The sequence below is a fragment of the Meles meles genome, chromosome 11 (genome assembly GCF_922984935.1).
Source record: "Meles meles chromosome 11, mMelMel3.1 paternal haplotype, whole genome shotgun sequence".
NCBI classification, from domain to species: domain Eukaryota; kingdom Metazoa; phylum Chordata; class Mammalia; order Carnivora; family Mustelidae; genus Meles; species Meles meles.
In genome coordinates, this window is record NC_060076.1 from 31,536,761 (window position 1) to 31,554,824 (window position 18,064).

At 43.3% G+C, this 18,064-nt stretch overlaps 1 protein-coding gene and 1 pseudogene across 6 annotated transcripts in view; one reads left to right on the forward strand and one right to left on the reverse strand.

Annotated features, from left to right (window-relative positions):
- Window positions 1-18,064, reverse strand: part of INVS (inversin) — a 168,559-nt gene that overhangs the window by 41,941 nt on the left and 108,554 nt on the right. For all 6 annotated transcript variants that reach the window (XM_046023242.1, XM_046023239.1, XM_046023241.1 and 3 more), the window contains one exon: window positions 10,822-11,034. In XM_046023242.1, the coding sequence (XP_045879198.1) occupies window positions 10,822-11,034 (213 nt within the window). The remainder of the gene's footprint in view (window positions 1-10,821; window positions 11,035-18,064) is intronic.
- LOC123953053 lies at window positions 8,851-9,591 on the forward strand (annotated as a pseudogene).

An 18,064-nucleotide genomic window follows, 5' to 3' on the forward strand; every position in this document is an offset into this window, starting at 1 on the left:
ATCACGACCTGAGCTGATATCAAGTCAGACGCTTACCCGACTGAGCCACCTAGGCACCCCTCTTATGGACCATTAACTGTACCATGATGGGACATGAAATGGATTGTCTGCAGTGATGCCAAGGTCTGGGAAGGTCTCCCAGGATCCTACATGCTGTTTTATAAGCAGTCGGACAAGCTGCAGAGCTAAGATACCAGACATGGAAGCAGAAACAAGAGTGAGGCCCTAAGCGTCCAAGAAGGCACAGAATTCAGACTTCCACAGGCTGTACGATTTGAGGCAATGTTTACTGAGATCTCAAGGGACAGAGAAGACCCAGATGACAGCGATCTGGGTTCCCTCTGATATAAAGCCTTCAACCTCCCCTTCTGAAGGTCTCCTGTCCCGTGGCAAAGCTCCTAATCTGGGCGCCAAGCCTGTTTATCTGGTCCTTTCTGACTGAGCCCCATTCCTAGCAAGAGTGGCCGGGTGGGCCGTGCTGACTCCTGTACAGCTCTGATATTTTCATTTGACTCTGGTTTTGTTCCACGCTTTGCCAAGTGCTGACACCTGAGCACTGCACCCGACAAGCCAGGGGGACAGCCTGTCATCATCAGCGCCCGAGAGTCACCTGGAAGCTAGCAGGCGCCATTTCAGCGTGAGCTGTCTGGGAGAAGGCTGCTGTTCGGGAGAAGCTGGAAGCATCTGGGCCGCTGAAGTGCCGCTAATTGATGGAGCAGCCGTGCTCCCGGCAGGAGGGGGACGGTTGCTCTTTTTACACGCACTGATGAAGGGAACCGCTCTAGGAGAATATTGGTCCGGCAGACAGACCCGCACGTGTGGCTGTCTGCCTTGGCATCTATGTGGCTCTCGCTGCCTTTAAGAAGGGTGCAGAGGTGATAAATTAGACTTTTGGTCATTTATCTTTCTTAGGGAAACCAAACAGCTTTCCTTTTCAATTCCATGAAGCCGCTTCCACTCAGGTCCTGGGCAAACCCCCTCACTGCGGATCTTTCTGGGCCAACAGCGGAGGCCGCCACAGGATCCCCAGACCATCCAGCCTTCTAGAGTGATCAGGATGGCCAGAGAGTCAGCTCTGTCTTCTGAAGACTTGCTTGGAATGGGACGTTTGTAGTAAAGCAGATTTAGAAGGAAGACTGTAATAATCAGAGTATATCATTAGACCCTATTAATAGAAATAAATAAATGTTTAAACAAATTGACATGTTTAAAAAATCTTCAGGTGGCCCGTGGCCCACAACCATGCAGTTCCCCAGAGCTGTGGCTCTTGATATAAAAGTAGTGATCATTGCGGAAAAGTGGGTGGGATTAGAACCAGGACTACGCATAACCTACAACCTATTTACATGTTGCTGCCTTAAAACAAAAGCAACAGCAGCGACACACATACACACACACACACACACGCACGCACACGCACACACACACACGCGCGCGCGCTACAGTCCAGGAGAAGAACATGATCTTATGTGTACGCGTCCCTGGGGAATAAGGTCCAGCTCCACGGCTTCCTGGTCTTAGTTCAAAGGAATCTCAATTTATTCACTTTTATTTGGTAGATAAGGAAACTGAGGCAGAGTGATAAGTGACTTACCCATGACTACTCTCTCCCTCTGCCTCTGCTCCTCCCGGACCACCACTTCTCAAAGAATGAAGTGGGTCATATGAAGAAACATATCAGAACAGCTGTTAGCAGCATTTCAAACTAAGTTCAGATGTAGCTTTTAGTGCTAAACTCTTAGACTCAGTAATTATTGTGAATTTAAGTGTTTTATCTCTAGCTAATTTATTATGAATGTCTGAAGATCTAGTAATCGTCAAGGGGGTTAAGTTATAAACTTGACCTATTTTTGTCAAATTTGGAAACAAATACCAGAGAAAGAACCAATACTATTCTAGTTTATATGAAAAATTAAAGAGAAAAAAAAATCCCGTCGATGCACAGCAGATACCATTTTAGCAGGAAATTTACTAAATGGTGGAATCTTAATGCATAAAGTAGTTCTACCTTGTCTTCTCTTTTTTTCTATTATCTTAAGGGGAACTGACTAGACAACAGCTTTTGATGGGCTGCCCATTAGTCTGGTTTGTACTGTTTTTTCTGGAGCAATCTTTGCAGCTCCGCAGAGGCTCACAGTATAGAAAAGTGAGAAAGCCAGTTGAAGATGATGTCCTTGGCAATGTCCATTTCAGATTCTGTGCGTCACAGAGCAAAGAAAGTCTCCAAACTGTGGTCTGAAGGAACTGGGTGTGTCACCCTGGGGAGAAAAGATGTAAGGGCCACAATGCTCCTACAGATCTCTGAAGGGCCACCAGGAGGCAGCAACGTGGGCCTCTGCCCCCCCACCCCCCCACCCCGAAAAGCAGACCTGAGTCCCTAGGATGGGGATTTCTACAAATGAGCAGCCTAGAGGACAACTGCAGAAATGGGTCAATAAGAAATTCAGTGATCAAAAGATTGCTGGGGCACACCTGGGTGGCTTGGTTGGGCATCTGCCTTCAGCTCGGGTCATGATCCCAGGGTCCTGGGATTGAGTCCCCTGGCGGCTCCCTGCTCAGTGGAGTCTGCTTTCCCCTTTGCCCCTCCCTACCACTGATGCCTGCGCGCGCTCTCTCTCTCTCACAAAAATAAATACATAAAATCTTTTTTTTTTTTTTTAAAGATCGCTTGATGTGCAGAGAGTCAGATCAAGGGCCATAATTTAAGTGACTTGGACGTCCAGTGGCTTCAGCATCTCAGGACTGGGGTGTTTGCTTGCACAATGTGGCACAGACCCACCCCTGGGCCTGGACAATGGGAGTCCTGGAAGGTGATGCTGTTCTCTACTCTTTTTTTTTTTTTTTAAGATTTTATTTTATTTATTTGACAGTGAGAGAGAGAGATCACAAGTAGGCAGAGAGGCAGGCAGAGAGAGAGGAGGAAGCAGGCTCCCTGCAGAGCAGAGAGCCCGATGCGGGGCTCGATCCCAGGACCCTGAGATCATGACCCGAGCCGAAGGCAGCGGCTCAATCCACTGAGCCACCCAGGCGCCCCTGTTCTCTACTCTTTGATGTGGCTTCCACAGAGAGTTGTAGTGGCCCAGTTGAGACAAGAAGAAATTAATTCTGTCAGAGACTGCAGAAAGAAGCAAGCTCCTCCCCGCTGCAGTGGGGTACTCAAGTCGTCATTGCTGAAGGCAGGACCTCAGAGAGGTTTGAAAGCTGGGACTAAAGTGGCTCTCACAGAAAAGGGACGTCTACCTAAGCAGGCCCTGTTGTACCAATTTAACTGGGCTTTGCCCTCATGACATTCTTGTTTATAATCTCAGTGTAGGCTTGGAACCAACTAATTTTCTTACTTTTCTCAAAAATGTAGGAGGAACTTGTGCTCTGCCATGTTAGTTAACTGAGTAATAGGGAGATTTTTTATTAAACTATGTTGTAGAACAGATGATGGCGGCTTGGTACCACTCTTTCAACAATTCCTGGAAACAAGAGGGGAACAACTGAAGGAGCACTGGGGTAAGAGAAAAATTGACTAGGGACACGGTTCTGGTTACACTTATGGGTAGAAGTAAAAATAAAATAATAATAATAATAATAATAATAATAAAAGAAGTAGGGCTGTTCCATGCTGGCCTACCAAGGTGGCCCCAGCAGCTGGAGACAGCCTCCAGCAAAAGTGCGGCTGGTAGGAACCCCAGCTTAGGGGAGGGCCGAGATTCTGGTGCCGTCTTTCTCCTTTACTGGCTGTGGGTTCAGGAACGTTAACCTCTGCGAAACCTCACCTATGAAATGAGATGAAGGATGGCTGCCCTGTCTTTTCTTACAGAATGATTGATTAGGTGGATTGAATGCATTAACACATAAGAACTTTGTAAGCTGTAAAGCACTGTATAAATATCATTGATCACTATTACTTTTATGTAATGCTGTTAAGAGAAAGCTTCCCTGTGACAGGATCTGGTGAGAAGTGAAGAAATTCGTGTTTGGCATGAACGCCATGCAGTCTAAGAGCTAGAGGGCTGGGCCTAATGATATTTTCAGAAATGCTCATTGTTGAAGCCACACAAGTCCCTTTTCTGTGAGAGTCATTTCATTATTATTATTTTTAATATTTTATTTATTTATTTGAGAGAGAGAGGGAGAGTACAAGCTGGGGGAGAGGCAGAGAGAGAGGGAGGAGCAGACTCTCCGTTGAGCAGGGAGCCCGACATGGGGCTCGATCCCAGGATCCTGAGATCACCACCTGAGCTGAAGGCAGATGCTTAGCTGACTGGGCCACCCAGGCACCCTGTGAGAGCCATTTTAATCATACCTCCCCAACCTATTGTAGGTCCTGCATTCATGGCCGTGGAAACTTATATACTGCCCTGGAATGGAAAGAGCCTGCTTGTTTCTGCAGAGTCTGACAGAATGTTCTTCTCAAAACGGGCATACACAACTCTCTATGGAAGCCACATAACAGGGTCTCATGTTCAAGTAAATGCAGTGGTGAACCCCTTTCTTCTTATGCTTCTTTTTTAAAAATCAGAATACAGAGCTATCATAAACCTGTCAAGTGGTAATTTGCTCATGATAAATATGGAGGGAGCTAGGAAGCCAAATGCACAATTCTAGAAGCACCAATGTTTGTTGTGAGGATAAATGGAACATAAATGTATCTGCTGCCCGAGTAAGGCAAACAAATTAAAGTGGTACACTCACGGAGTTTCACAGACTCAAAGAGGACGGAAGAGAGTATGTAGTCCGAGCCTCAGACTTGGCTGAGGGGGAAAGTAAGGCCTAGAGTGAGAAATGACTCATGCAAGGTTTCAGACTCACTGTAGGGACAGTGATTGAACATTTATGATTAAATGCTTATTAAACAGGTATTTTAAGACACTGGAGATACGGAGACACACAATTCAATCCCTGTTCCCAAGGAACTATCAATCTTGTGGGGAGTCAGACCCATTCACTCCCACAGATGGTTCTGCATGTGATGGGTTCTAGATGTGATAGGGACTAAAACAGAGATAGGGATGTGAGAGGCAGTCACTATGTGGAAGGAAAAAAAAAAACAAAAAACACCTAGAAGGAATGTCCAAATGAGCGAGAGATTGTTTGAGGCAGAGGCAAGAGCAAGGACATGCAACCTAGCTCTCATAGAATCGTTGACCCAGAAGAGATCTCAAAGACTAGTTCTTTATATCATTAAAAAGAATTCCTTGTATATTATCCTGGAGAGATGATAATTCCATTTCGGCTGGAACATTTCCAGCGAGAAGAGACTGATTACCTCAGAGGACAGAAAAGCTTCCACGCTAACCTTTTCAGTGGGTACTCCGCCGTGTGCAGGGGCTGTGCGACTCTGTCACTTCATTGTCACTGAATAACAGGCTGAAGAATATCTGGGCTCTGACTTCCTCTCGAGGGAATAAGAAAATGTCACATGTCTTTGAACCTTTGACGTACAGAATGTTAGAGTTGGGCGGGAGAGAGGGGGAAGCTCAGATATCATTTTGTCAAATGGTTTTTAAAAATCTCTTTGTGACTCATGGACGTTTTTTGAAATCATTATAAAAAAATGTATAGATCTTCACTGCCGGAAATATACCTATGCTCACAATATACAAACCACTGGATTTAGTTTCGGGGTATTCATGGGGTCCCAAAGACCATCCCGGATTAAGAAATCTTTTCATTGTATTAATGGGAAACTGATGCTCGGAGAGGTGGGATGGTATGGAGTAGAATCATGGGAGTGACTCCCCATCGGTCCGACTGCAGTATGAGCAGAAGCCAGGTCTCTGGGTCAACCCTGCAGAAACTCAGTGACAGACTGAAGGTGTTCCAGGAAACGGGCTGTAACTCCATCTATTATGAAGAGAAAAGGAGACTTGGGGTAGGAGGGGGGTGCCTACTCTAATGATCTGAAAGTTCGTTTATGGAAAAATGTTTAGACCTTTCTCTTTTGCTTCAAGGGGTATCTCAAGACCAAAAGACAGAAAAGAACTTCTGCCAGATAGAACTGTCCCTGACTGGAATGTGCTGCTTGAATTCTTTGTCACTCAACTTTCTGAGGACACAGAACAACCTCCTTAGAAGGGACTGTGGCATCCCAAAAGTTTGAACTTGGTGACCCAAACTGGACTTGATTATGTTCCTCTGGGAGACCCGCGCAATCTTCTACTGTAGCCAGGAAGCAGCTCAGGGCTCCCAGAGACCATGGAAAGTTCCAGAAAGTGAAAAACATGAGAAAGTGAGGCAAGTTCGGGATGGCTGAGCCCTCCTGCATGAGGGGAGGGAGGTAGTTGTGTAGAGAAATGGGCCTCAGAGATAAAAGTAGAGGCAGACAGGTGAGGGGTCTCCTGTAGCACCGTGGATGGGATTCAAGAGGGATGGCTGGCGCACGGTAGCAGGACCGAAGATGGAGGCAAGAGCACATTTCAAGAGGAATTCACAGAGTCAATGGTAGCAGCCGCTGCAGGGAAATAAGGAAGCGAGAAGAGAGACGGGCTGTGGTGGAGAGTTGCAGGTTTCAGGGTGAGTCTGAAGTGACAGTGACAACAGGACACACAAATGGAAAGTGTTGGCAAGTCACAAAACGACAGCAAAGGGGAAATGCCTGGCAGGCGACTGATGACGTGGAATCAGAGTTCCGGGAGGTCAGGATGTGAGACCGAGTGAGGGACGGTCTACGGACATGAAGTCACTCAGGCTTCAAGGGTAGACACCTTCCCAGTGGAAAAGAGCTGAGCATGAGGAGAAGTCTCGGGAGTGAGTGCGCAGAGCTGACCGCAGTGAGGAGGTGGTGTGATCAAGACGATGTGAGAAGGAAGAGGCAGAAGAGAGCTGAGATCCGAGAGTGAAATAGAAACCCAGCGCACAGGAAGCTTCTGGGGAGAAGAATGAGCAACACAGACACAGTCTCATCTTGTGTGCCTTCAGCCGTGTGTTGTGGCAGGTCAGTGACAGAAATGTTCATTTTGGCAACAACACAGGTGGTGCGATGTGAGTTATAAAGTGCTTTTAAGTGGATTATAGCTATTTCTTAAATGGTATTTTCTAAAACCACAGGCCTTGGAAAATAGGACTAAAACTTCACTGTCTCAATTTCTCTATCAGTAAATGAGAAGTGATTTTAAATTTAATAAGTTCCCTTCACATCGTTGCTTTAAGGAAGGTGATCCGTGCTCTCCTAACGAGCCATGCCGGGAGAGGTACGCCAGGTGACAGGACGTGTCTGGGTCGCCTTAGCCAGGGAGGCAGCAGCGGCAAGGACTGAAGTTAACATTCTGATTTTTGTTCCTTAAAGCAAAAACCGGAGGCAAGATTAAACACTGGCTCAGATGTGAAGAAATAACTTTTGAGAAATAAAATTAAAACAAATGAAATCAGTTTCTTTTCCATTTAAATATTTCCCTTGGAGCTTGATGCCACAAAAACTGTAGGAGGTGATGGTCAGACTGTGAGAAATCTGTTTACTTCCAATAATGACACCTAATAAAGAAAGAACTGTGACTGAGAAAAAGGAAAGGAGATTATAAGTTTCCAGTTTGGGCAATTTCAGACATATCACAGTAAGCACAGCTCCCACGTAAAAGGGTTTTTAAAAATGAGCTTCAGAAACGAAGCACTAGAACAAGGACACACCTTCTACGACAGGGACGCTAACCAGGGTAACAATTAGTGGGGGGCTGGACAAGATGGCTGCCGAGCCCCCTCGCCCTTTCAAGACCTTACGGCTGTGAGTTCAAGAAGGCCTAGTTAGGAAAAGAAAAAAAAATCTTAAGACTCTCTTGAAGCATGCCCTGATAGGAAACCCTGTCCACTGTATAGGAAATCTTCTGACAAATGGATTCCTGGTTCTCAGCTCTACACTGACCCAGCAGAGCCTGTCCAAACTCTCAGCGCTGGGCATATAGCCTCCAGGCAGCACCACGGGCAAAGGAGAGGAGGGAGAGGCTGCGATCATTAACAGTGAAGATACAGGGGTTTCCACAGACCTGGAGACTGCCTTCAAGTCAGCTGGTCTAACCTGTTAGGTCTCACAGATGACAAACTGAGACGCAGAGAGAGGAATGCTGTGTTTCACCACAGACCCTCTATTCTGCTGGAAAGGGAGTCTGGGGACTCCGGGCCCCCCCTCTACAATGACAACATGGAATGTATTTGGATGAATTTGTATTTGGCTCCTTTGGGGGTGGTGGGGGGGGGACATACAAAGTCAGTCATGTTGCCTTTGTAGAGTCCCACCTCATATTCAGGTAGGTATGACTTCAAACCCTGAAAACAGACTCTCGCACATTAAAACTGGAGTTTATGAAAACATCAGCTAGAAGGAGAAACCATGTTCCAGCCCTTGCGGGGAATCTTTAATTTGCAACTCAGGATAATGTACCACGTGCATTACCCACTTAGAGCGGTCACTCTCACTCGGGGAACTTTTATAAGGCCGGAAAAAGAGGCAGGTAGACAGACCTTAGGTTAAACTGGAGCCGCTGGCCGAAGTGAAGAGAAGAGAGCCTCACAAAGAGAACAGTGCAAGATCAGATTCCCGAGGGTGCCGCTAACTGTGGTGGCTTCACTCACAGAAACTGGGCTCTTCCTGTCGGTCCTTCCTACCCAAAGCTGCCATTACGGTTAGTGCCATTACGGTTAGCATCCCCCTTCATAGTGGTATTTAACTTTTCACAAAGAAGACTGATCCTGCCTTTTATTATTATTTTAGATGATTATTTATTACACTTATGCTTCCCCCTTGTGGGCAAGATTGGAAGGATTCAAGATTGGGAAACATTTAAGGTACAGCCAGGAAGTTACCCGTCAAGAACCTTCCGGCTGTCTATCCCATCAGAGGTTTTGGCATCCACACCTACCGATGCAACATTCTCCGGCTGTTTAAAGTACCCAACAGGGGTTCTCATGCATTCTCCCAGGAGCCACCGCTCTTCCGCTTCCCCTAAGCACCCTGAGGTGATCTCTGAAAATGGTTTGCTATTTGCTCAACCCAGGAAACTGTACAAAATCATGCAAATCAAGAGGCTCAAGTCTTCGTGTTCACTTTAAGAACACACATGAAACTGCCCAGGCCGTCTAGGGTGTGCATATCCGGAATGCCACCAGGTACAGGAAGGATGTCACTTTGCAGAAGCAATGCGTGCCATTCCGTCATGACAGTGGTGGAGTTGGTTGGTGCGCCGGGGACCAACAGTGGGGATGCACACAGGGTCGGTGGCCCAAAGAGAGTGCTGAATTTTTCCCGCCCATACTTAAAAATATGGGAAGTCATGCTGACCGGAAGGGTTTATATTATTTATTTATTTATTTATTTATTTATTTGACTGGAAGGGTTTAGATGCAGATTCTCTGGTCACAGAGCACAACCTGGTCAAGAAAGTGCCCAAGATTCAGTGCGGATCTTACAGGGCTCATGGTCAGATTAACCCACACATGCGCTCTCCCTGGTGCACCGAGATGATCCCCACTGAAAAGGAGCAGGTTGTTCCTAAACCAGAACAGGAGTTTGCCCAGGAGGAAAAGGTATCCCAGAAGAAACTGAAGAAACAAAAACTTATGGCCCAGGAGTTCATTCTGGAGAGAATAAATGCAAATAAAAGTAAGTAAATAAGTGGGGCACCTGGGTGGCTCAGTGGGTTAGAGCCTCTGTCTTCTGAGGTCATGATCTCAGGGTCCTGGGATTGAACCCCGCATCGGGCTCTCTGCTTGGCGGGAAGCCTGCCTCCCTCTCTCTCTCTCTGCCTGCCTCTCTGCCTACTGTGATTGCTGTCTGTTAAATAAATAAATAAAGTCTTAAAAAAAAAAAAAAGAAGCAGCTACGACTCCTTTAAAAAAAAAAAAAGTAAGTAAGTAAGTGAGTAGTAAGTCAGTAAATAAATAAATAAGTGAAATACCCAACGAAGGTAGCCAAGAAGGAAAACCGAGGCACAGTCTAAAAACCCATCATTTATGGTAAAATAATCACAGTATATATATAATAGGCACAAATGACTATTTTACACATTCTGTAACATTACCCCAAAAGTGTGAGGTTCCTGAAGCAAGCACTTTGCTTTTCGTCACTATTTTCTCCAAAGCCTCCAGCCAAGAGTTTTGTATGTACCAAGAATTCAGTCAGTGTTTCTTGAATAAGTTACATTAGTTAGTAAAGATTTGTTTGCGCCGGGGGTGGGGGGGGGGAGGGCAAGGTATGTACACAAGTTGGTTGCTTTAATCAAATCAGAACCAGACAATTCTAGTGAGGTAGGCTAGATACTGGTGTCAGTTTCCTGTGGAAAGGCAGGAAAGGTAGGAGGGGGAGCAGCTTCCTGTAGGTAACCTCCCATCCCCGACTCCTCACCAGGGTGGCTGTGGCCCAGGTGTGTCCCTACGTTGGAACATCAGGGGCTAACCTGGAGGAACAGCCACTGAGCAGAGATTAGGCTTTTGTCCTTCACCATAGCTGCTGTGCTGTGCAGGCCTGGTGGGCAGAAGTGGGGCGGGTAACACAGTACAGGGATCAGCATTATTTTGATCCTCTCTGGACTCCCTCTCCTGGCTGCTCCCCAACCTGACCCCTTCTCCCCTGATTCCCAGGGGTGAAAGAACACAGTCATTGGGGCGCTTGGGTGACTCAGTCATTAAGCGTCAGCCTTCGGCTCAGGTCATGATCCCTGGGTCCTGGGATCGAGCCCCACATCGGGATCCCTGCTCAGCAGTGAGTCTGCTTCTCCCTCTCCCTCTGCTGCTCCCCCTGCTTGTGTGCGCACGCTCTCTCTCTCTCTCTCTCCAACTCTGTCAAATAAATAAAATCTTAAAAAAAAAAAAAAGAACACAATTTCCACAGCTCAGACTTACTTGGCAGCAGCATCTTTTCTCAACTGTTCATGCTTCATGAGGAGATTTTTCCGGTCTCGGAAAGCTTTTCTAACCTTGTACCCTTTGTAGACCGCTTGGATTTTGAAGGCGGCGATGTCCTGAATGGCTGCAATGGACAGGGCGCCGTGCTCCAACATGAACTGGATCACTTCGTGGCGCTCGCCCAGCAAAGCGTAGTCTAGGGGAGTGTACCTGAAGCAGGAAGGCATTGTTAAGTGTTGGAATGGAGTCAGAGGTACAGTTAACTGACCATATTATACAGCAGAAAGAAATTTCATTCTGGGATGGGGGCTGCTCCTCAGGCAAGGCTAGCTTCTGTGCTCCAGGGCTGTTCCTTTTTTTCTCTGAGGGGACAAAACAAGGGCGGAGCTGGGGTCAGGTGTTCTCTGCTACTGACCAGGATGGTTCCCGAGTCTTGCTTGCTGGCTCACAAATTTGGGGCTGTGGGAACACAGGATCACTTTTCTTCTCCCCCATGTGCCAAATAATACCCCACTCTGATCTGAAAAAGTACTATGGATAATATTCTGTGAGATTTGTAAGTTTAAGCCCAGGACGACTGATAGTTAATGCTTACAAAGTAAAAAAATACATCTCTGAATGGAGAGATTTAGTCTTTGATGAGGTTGGCCCTTTAAATCAGAAGGCATGGATTATTAAGTAGTGTTGGGCCAATTGCATAGCCATGTGGGAAAGAAAAAAAAAAAAAGGTTCTTATATCACATTTTATACCAAAATGAATCCTGGATGAACCAAAGACTTAATTATAGAAAAAGAAACCATGAAAGTACTAGAAGAAACCATGGAAGATTTTTTAAAAATTGGGATGGGAAGGTCTTTTCTAATAAAAATGATAAAAAACTCAAAACATAAGAGAAAATGATAAATCCAACTATATAAAATTGGCAAAATTCTGCAGGGCAAAAAAATCATCAAGAACAAAGATAAAAGATAGTTCCCAGAATAGGAAATACTAATGGCTCCTAAATATACAGAAACATGTTCAATCTCACCCATTTAAGAGAAATACACATTAGGACGAACAAATAGAATACTTTAATGATAAGATAAATAAGGATCAGAAAGTTTAATAACACATTGTGCTGGCAAGGATGCAGAGAGACAGCTCTCTATATGCTACTCTAATCTGTAGAGAGAACAATTTAGCAAGATCTGTCAACATTATTCATGCATCTGCCCTTCGACATGTCCCTTGCAGGCATATATCCCATAGACCTGCACTCATGTGTGAGATGCTTTCTGTATAAGGATATTGACAGAAGCACAGTCTGAAATAGTGGAAGAGTGGAGATGACCTCAGTATCTACCAACAGAGCATCTCTTCCATAAAGTAAGTGTGATGTGGTCACAGCTGTGCTGTGGCATATGAATAAATAAGGAACAATGTCTGGGACATCTTGTTACATGAAGAAAATGGAAAAAAAAAAGAAGAAGGAAAAGAAGAAAAAAAACGGAGCAGTACTGGGGCACTTAGGTGGCTTAGTTGGTTAAGTGACTCTTGATTTCAGCTCAGGTCATGATTGCCAGGTTGTGAGGTAGAGCCTGGCATCAGGCTCCACGTTCAACATAGAGTCTCCTTAAGACTCTTTCTTCAGGAAAACCCAAAAGACTCCACCCTAAAAGTGCTAGAACTCATACAGGAATTCAGTAAAGTGTCAGGATATAAAATCAAAGCACAGAAATCAGTTGCATTTCTATACATCAAAAACAAGACAGAAGAAAGAGAAATTAAGAAGTCAATCCCATTTAAAATTGCACCCCAAACTATAAGATAGCTAGGAATAAATCTAACCAAAGAGACTAAGAATGTGTACTCAGAAAACTATAGAATAGTCATGAAAGAAATTGAGGAAGACACAAGGAAATGGAAAAATGTTCCATGTTCATGGATTGGGAGAAAAAATATTGATTTTTTTTAAAGATTTTATTTATTTGTCAGACAGAGAGAGAGAGAGAGCACAAGCAAAGAGAGCAACAGGCTGAGGGAGAAGCAGGCTCCCCACTGAGCAAGAAGTCCAGTGCAGGACTTGATCGGAATCATGACCTGAGCTGAAAGCAGACATTTAACCGACTGAGCCACCCAGGTGTTCCAAAAAACATATCGTTAAGATGGCTATGCTACCCAGAACAATCTACACATTTAATGTAATCCCTATCAAAATGCCATCAACTTTTTTCACAGAAATGGAACAAATAATCCTAAAATTTGTATGGAGCCAGAAAAGACCCTGAATAGCCAGAGGAATTTTCAAAAAGAAAACCAAAATTGGTGACATCACAATTCCAGGCTTCAAGCTCTATTACAAAGCTGTCATCATCAAGACAGTATGGTACTGGCACAAAAACAGACACACAGATCAGTGGAACAGAATAGAGAGCCCAGAAATGGACCCTCAACTCTATGGTCAACTAATCTTTGACAAAGCAGGAAAGAATGTCCAATGGAAAAAATTCTCTTCAACAAGAGTGTTGGGAAAATTGGACAGTCACTTGTAGATGAATGAAACTGGACCACTTTCTTACACCACACACAAAGACAAATTCAAAATGGTGGAAGACCTCAATGTGAGACAGGAAGCCATCAAAATCCTAGAGGAGAACACAGGCAGCAACCTCTTCCACCTCAGCCACAGCAACTTCTTCTTAAGAACATCACCAAAGGCAAGGGAAGCAAGGGCCAAAATGAACTATTGGGACTTCCTCAAGATAAAAAGCTTTTGCACAGCAAAGGAAACGGTCAACAAAACCAAAGACAACTGACAAAATGGGAAAAGATATTTGCTAGTGACATGTCAGATAAAGGGCTAGTATTCAAAATCTATAAAGAACTTACCAAACTCAAGACCCCAGAAAAAAATAATCCAATCAAGAAATGGGCAGAAGACATGAACAGACATTTCTGCAAAGAAGACATCCAGATGGTCAATAGACACATGAAAAAGTGCTCAACATTACTTGGCATCAGGGAAATACAAGATTTTACAACCATAGTGAGACACCACCTCACACCAGTCAGAATGGCTAAAATTAACAAGTCAGGAAATGACAGATGTTGGTGAGGATGTGGAGAAAAGGGGAACCCTCCTACACTGTTGGTGGGAATGCAAGCTGGTGCAGCCACTCTGGAAAACGGCATGGAGGTTCCTCAAAAACATGAAAATAGAGCTACCCTATAACCCAGCCATTGCACTACTGGGTATTTACCCCAAAGATACAAATGTAGTGATCTGAAGGGGCATGTGCACCCCAATGTTTAAAGCAGCAATGTCCACAACAGCCAAACTACAGAAAGAGCCTAGATGTCCATCAACAGATGAATGGATAAAAAAGATGTGGTATATATACACAATGGAATATTATGCAGCCATCAAAAACTGAAACCTTGCCATTTGCAACAACATGAATGGAACTAGAAGGTATTATGCTAAGCGAAATAAGTCAATCAGAGAAAGACAGTTATCATATGGTCTCAATGATATGTGGAATTTGAGAAATAAGGCAGAGGAGCATAGGGGAAGGGAGGAAAAAATGAAACAAGATGAAACCAGAGAAGGAGACAAACCCATAAGAGACTCTAAATATCAGGAAACAAACTGAGGGTTGCTGGAGTGTAGGGGGTTGGGAGTGATGGGGTGGCTGGGTGAGGGACATTGGGAAGGGTATGTGTTGTGGTGAGTGCTGTGAATTGTGTAGGACTGATGAATCACAGACCTGTACCTCTGAAACAAGTAATACATTATTTAGTAAACAAACAAAGACTCTCTTTCCCTTTGCCCCTCCCCCCAGGTCTCTCTCTCTCTAGAATAAATAAATCTTTAAAAAACCCAGAGCAGTATTATGGCATGCTCCATTTGTATGAAAAAGAACATATCTCTGTATGCTTATCTATGCAAGAGATATCTCTAGAAGAAACTCTTGGCAGTGATGTCCCTGAGAAGGATGCTAGTTGTCTCTGAGGCCAGGGGGAGGGACACTTAGTTTTCATGCCTTTTAAATTTTATACACTGTGCATACCTTTTTTTACAAATATATTATTTAGAAAAGATGAGTTGTATTGTCAGATGGTTGTATATTTTAATCTCAACTGGCAACTTTCTAGATGTAAAATTTTAGGCAAATTCCGTTCTTACAATATATCTTCTCTATTTGTAGAAATACAAAATAATCAGATAAATACACAGAAGAACATAATGGTCATCTGTATTCTCACCCTTAGAATTAACCAATATTATTATCTCAGCAAGTATTACTTTTTTAAATGGTTACTTTGCAATCACGACACATATTTAAAGAATTCCAACAGTGCAAAAAATACAAAAATTGAAGTTTAAAAAAAAAACCACCCAGTTCTACCTTCCAGCAATGGTAATGCTATCACTTCTTAACCCGTTTACCTTTCCTCATTGCAGACTTGGCATAAGAAGGAAAGGAAATAATAAATACAAAGAGGATAATACTGTGCCTGGCATAAAAGAGGCAATTAATAAATGTCAGCTGCTGTTGTTCTTATGCTAGGACACTCTTGCAGCAGGGTTGGTGACACTGTGGTCGCACGTCATCAATATCATTTCCATAGGACCCAAACTAGTAGTTACGACCGCCAAATGGCTGCCAGGGATCTGAGTCCTGTCTGGTGGGTGTTACTAGTCCAGGGCAGTCAGAGGTGCTAGAAGACATCATCAGCTGATTTATGAGGTGGAAACCCTGATGATTATACGGATGCACGATTAGACACAGAAAATCGTCCAGTGATTATAGAAATTTTCTCTTTTCAAAAGTCACCGGACAGTCGGTCAGACATAAAAGGAGGAGATTTCTCAATGTAAGCAAAAGGGTAATTTGGTCACTTCTAGAAGGAAACCAAGCCAGAAAGAAGTCCCAAATACTAAAATTAAGAAACTCTCATTTTAGGACATCTTGATTTGCCTCTCCTGTCCAGGGACCAGAAGGCCAGAAAGCAGAGGTGCCTGCACAAACTTTAAAACATTATTTATGTATTTATTTAAAAGATTTTATTTATTTATTTGACAGAGACACAGTGAGAGAAGGAACACAGGCAGAGGGAGTGGGAGAGGGAGAAGCAGGCTTCCTGCTGAGCAGAGAGCCAGATGTGGGGCTCAGGGCTCATTTCCAGGACCCTGGGATCATGACCTGGGCTGAAGGCAGACGCTTAATGACTAAACCACCCAGGTTCCCCAAAGAAACATTATTTATAAGTAGATGGCATCTTATAAATTCAGAAGAACTTTAAAAATTTTCACTATATAATCCATTTGAAAAAGTTTTGTTACTATTTTAAATTTTAAGTCCAGTGTCATTAACACAGAGTGCTAAATTAGTTTCAGGTGTACACTATGGTGATACGGTGATGAAGTGTAATCACTATGTATTTTAAAATGCCTTTCATGATTGTACTCTCCCCAATGGAAAAAATTATCAGTCACAGAACTCCACGATAGTAGAGCTGAATGGAATTTGAGAGGTCATTTAGTCTATCACCTTCCTTTTATAAATGAGTCAACAGATCCAGAACGATTAAGCAACTTGCAGAAGGTTATGTAACTAGTTCCCTGCAGAACCCAGACCCAAACTAAGACCATACGACTCCCTGTTCAGTCACCCTTCCACAGACGTCTATCAGTTTTTGAGTATAAATCTCTTACAGAATTAAACTGCTTCTCAAATCAATGTGCAAATAATATATGTTTGTAGTAAGCTTGGTCATCTTTTCTATAATTACTAATACGGGGTATCTATCACACAATATACAAGCAGGATTATCAAAATCTGGTTTATGAAAGTAAGGCCTGACCTCTGCCTTTACTAGCTCTCTCAGGGCTTGTGGACGGAAAATTGCATTTCAAATGTTTTAAATGCCTTGATCATGGAAAAACTGTGTTTTTATTATGAGAAACTTCAAGCATAAACAAAAGTAGAGAGAATAGCATAATCATTTATATGCTTATTACCCAAATTTAACAAGTAGCAACATTTCTGCCACATTTGCTTCCTCTAGCCCCTTCCTTCCTATTTTTGCTCAACTGCTTTAAAGCAAATCCTAAAATTCCTCTATCATTTAATGTCTGTGCATTTTAGTATTCATCAATAAATAATACGGACATAAGCACAATGTCATTATGGTATTAACAAAATTAACAGGAATTCCTCAGCAAAATCTAGTACCTATTCCAAATACAAATTTCCCCGATTTTCTCAAAAACGTGCTTTTTGGCGATTCACAGACCTGTACCCCTGGGGATAAAAATATATCATATGTTTATAAAAAAATAAAAAAATTAAATTAAAAAAAAGAAATAGTCCCCCCAAAAGTGCTTTTTATAATTGGTTTATTCAAATTAGGATTCTCCATCAATTTTTGATTCAGGGAAACACAGTCCAAATATCTTGAAAGATTTTAAGACTGAAGTCTATGCCTTAGTGTTTAGGCACTGACCGTGCTGTAACTATTACTACTGAATCTTTCTTCACTCCAGATTCAATTTAGAAACATTCAAGTGCTGTGAATATTCCCATCGATGTTGGGAGTGTGGCTGTCAGAGAGTTATTGACTGAAAGCCAGCAGTAGTTGGCAAAAATTATGTCTACATGGTGCACATTCACTGGTTGGTGTCAATGCATGAGAAGTAAAAATTAGCACTACACTGATGGTAACCAGTCAAGAAACAATGTAGATAAAGACCAGATACAAGATACAATTGGACTTGCCATGCAGCACTGGTCTGATGGGATGAGGGGAATGCCTAAACTGGAATGTCAATAAACATAAAAGGCAGTGTCGGGGTCTGACATTTGTACATCAAGGTGCATTGCTGATGAAACATTAGAGGAGGCTGGGATATTGCCACTGTCCATCTTCATCTGTAGATTGGCAAGTACAGTTAGGAGGATTTTTCCTGTAGTCTTTTGGTCTGTAATTAACATACGTTTACTCTAGGAGGCAGTAAGCACCGTGACTCATATTCTTTCCTAGGCCTAAAATTCACGTCTTACCATAGAAATGGGACTTGAATTACAAAAATAAACGTTTTTATTGTTTCCTAAGAAAACAGGAGCCAGGCAGTAAATACTGTTACAGAATAAATCCTTTATAATAGAAATAAATCGCCACTAATTTGTAGGATTCTTAATCTTTCCCTTTTCTATTTTTTTAGTGTTTCAAGGAGAGAAATCTGCTCTTTCA